At 41.7% G+C, this 1,162-nt stretch overlaps 1 protein-coding gene across 1 annotated transcript in view; it reads left to right on the top strand.

Moving 5' to 3' along the window:
* The first annotated feature begins 299 nt into the window (after nt 1-299).
* LOC109586543 (uncharacterized) overlaps nt 300-1,162 on the top strand; it is a 20,592-nt gene continuing 19,729 nt past the window's right edge. The window contains exons 1-2 of the mRNA XM_020002744.1: nt 300-560; nt 609-1,156. Of these exons, the coding sequence (XP_019858303.1) occupies nt 321-560; nt 609-1,156 (788 nt within the window). The 5' untranslated portion in view covers nt 300-320. The remainder of the gene's footprint in view (nt 561-608; nt 1,157-1,162) is intronic.

Raw genomic sequence — 1,162 nt, 5'->3', positions numbered from 1 at the left:
CACCTATTGTGATACTGTTGTCTTGATAGATTTTATTTGCCTAAGAGATCATGCATTAGACAGCAAAACGAAAATAATGCATTAAGAAATGCAAGAATGTACAATTGCCTATTATTGATAGAGGCATGGTTTTTTGCCTAGAGCACTTAGTTTTTTATTTAAAAATATTTTTCAAAAATTTTCATTACATTTTCTGATACATATTGAGTATTTATGCTGAGTAGCAAGTTTGAGCTGATTCCGACTTCAATTTTTCAAGTTACAGCCATTTTAAGAAATTGTCAAAAATTCTGAAAAATACCCAAGGCTATAGCCCTGGTATGGGCTCTCTGCGTGGTTTGAGACAGTGGTGGGGCAGGATTAAGGAGCTAGGAGTCTATTATGGTTATTGGCCAAATGCCATCAAGTCCACTCTTCTAGTAAAGAAAGATCACTTGGAGGAGGCCCGTGAGCTATTTCGCGGTACTGATGTGATGATTACGTGTGAAGGTGTTAAGGTACTGGGATGTCCTGTTGGTACCCAGGAGTATGTGAACAAGGAGTTGACTAATAAGGTTAAGGTATGGTGTGAGAGAGTATGTCTGTTATCTAAAGTTGCTGTTTCTCAGCCCCAGTCTGCCTATAGTGCCTTCACTCATGGTTTGTTTAGTGAATGGACTTATCTGTTTCGTACTTGTCAATTTGAGGAGTGTCAGGTCCAACCCCTTAATGACTGTTTGTTTAATGTTTTTATTCCTTCTCTTTTGGGAAGGGATGCTGTGAGTGAGTTGGAGAGGGACTGGCTCTCTCTTCCTACTCGATATGGTGGTTTGGGGCTGGTCAATCCATGTTGGTTTGCTAGGTGTCAAAGATCAAGTTCTGTTGCTATCACTCAGCCTCTTGTTGATATGTTGTTGGGGAATGATAATGGTTCTGTGACTGATGTTGAGGTGGAGATGGATAAAGCAAAGAAGAAGTGTAAGTTGGAAAAGGAGGAAGTATACCGATCAACAATGTCTACACTAAGGTCTGAGCTACCGGCTGACCGTCTCCGCCTACTTGATGTCTCGTCTGAGCAGGGTGCGTCCTCATGGTTGACTGCACTCCCCCTTAAGGAGTATGGATTTGATATGAGTAAGCTGGAGTTCAGGGATGCTTTGTGTCTCAGATATGGATGGCGCCC

Source organism: Amphimedon queenslandica, unplaced genomic scaffold, assembly GCF_000090795.2.
Source record: "Amphimedon queenslandica unplaced genomic scaffold, v1.1 AMPQUscaffold_12845, whole genome shotgun sequence".
Lineage (NCBI taxonomy): Eukaryota > Metazoa > Porifera > Demospongiae > Haplosclerida > Niphatidae > Amphimedon > Amphimedon queenslandica.
Note: the sequence above shows the minus strand (reverse complement) of the source record. Positions and strands in the feature narration are given on the sequence as shown.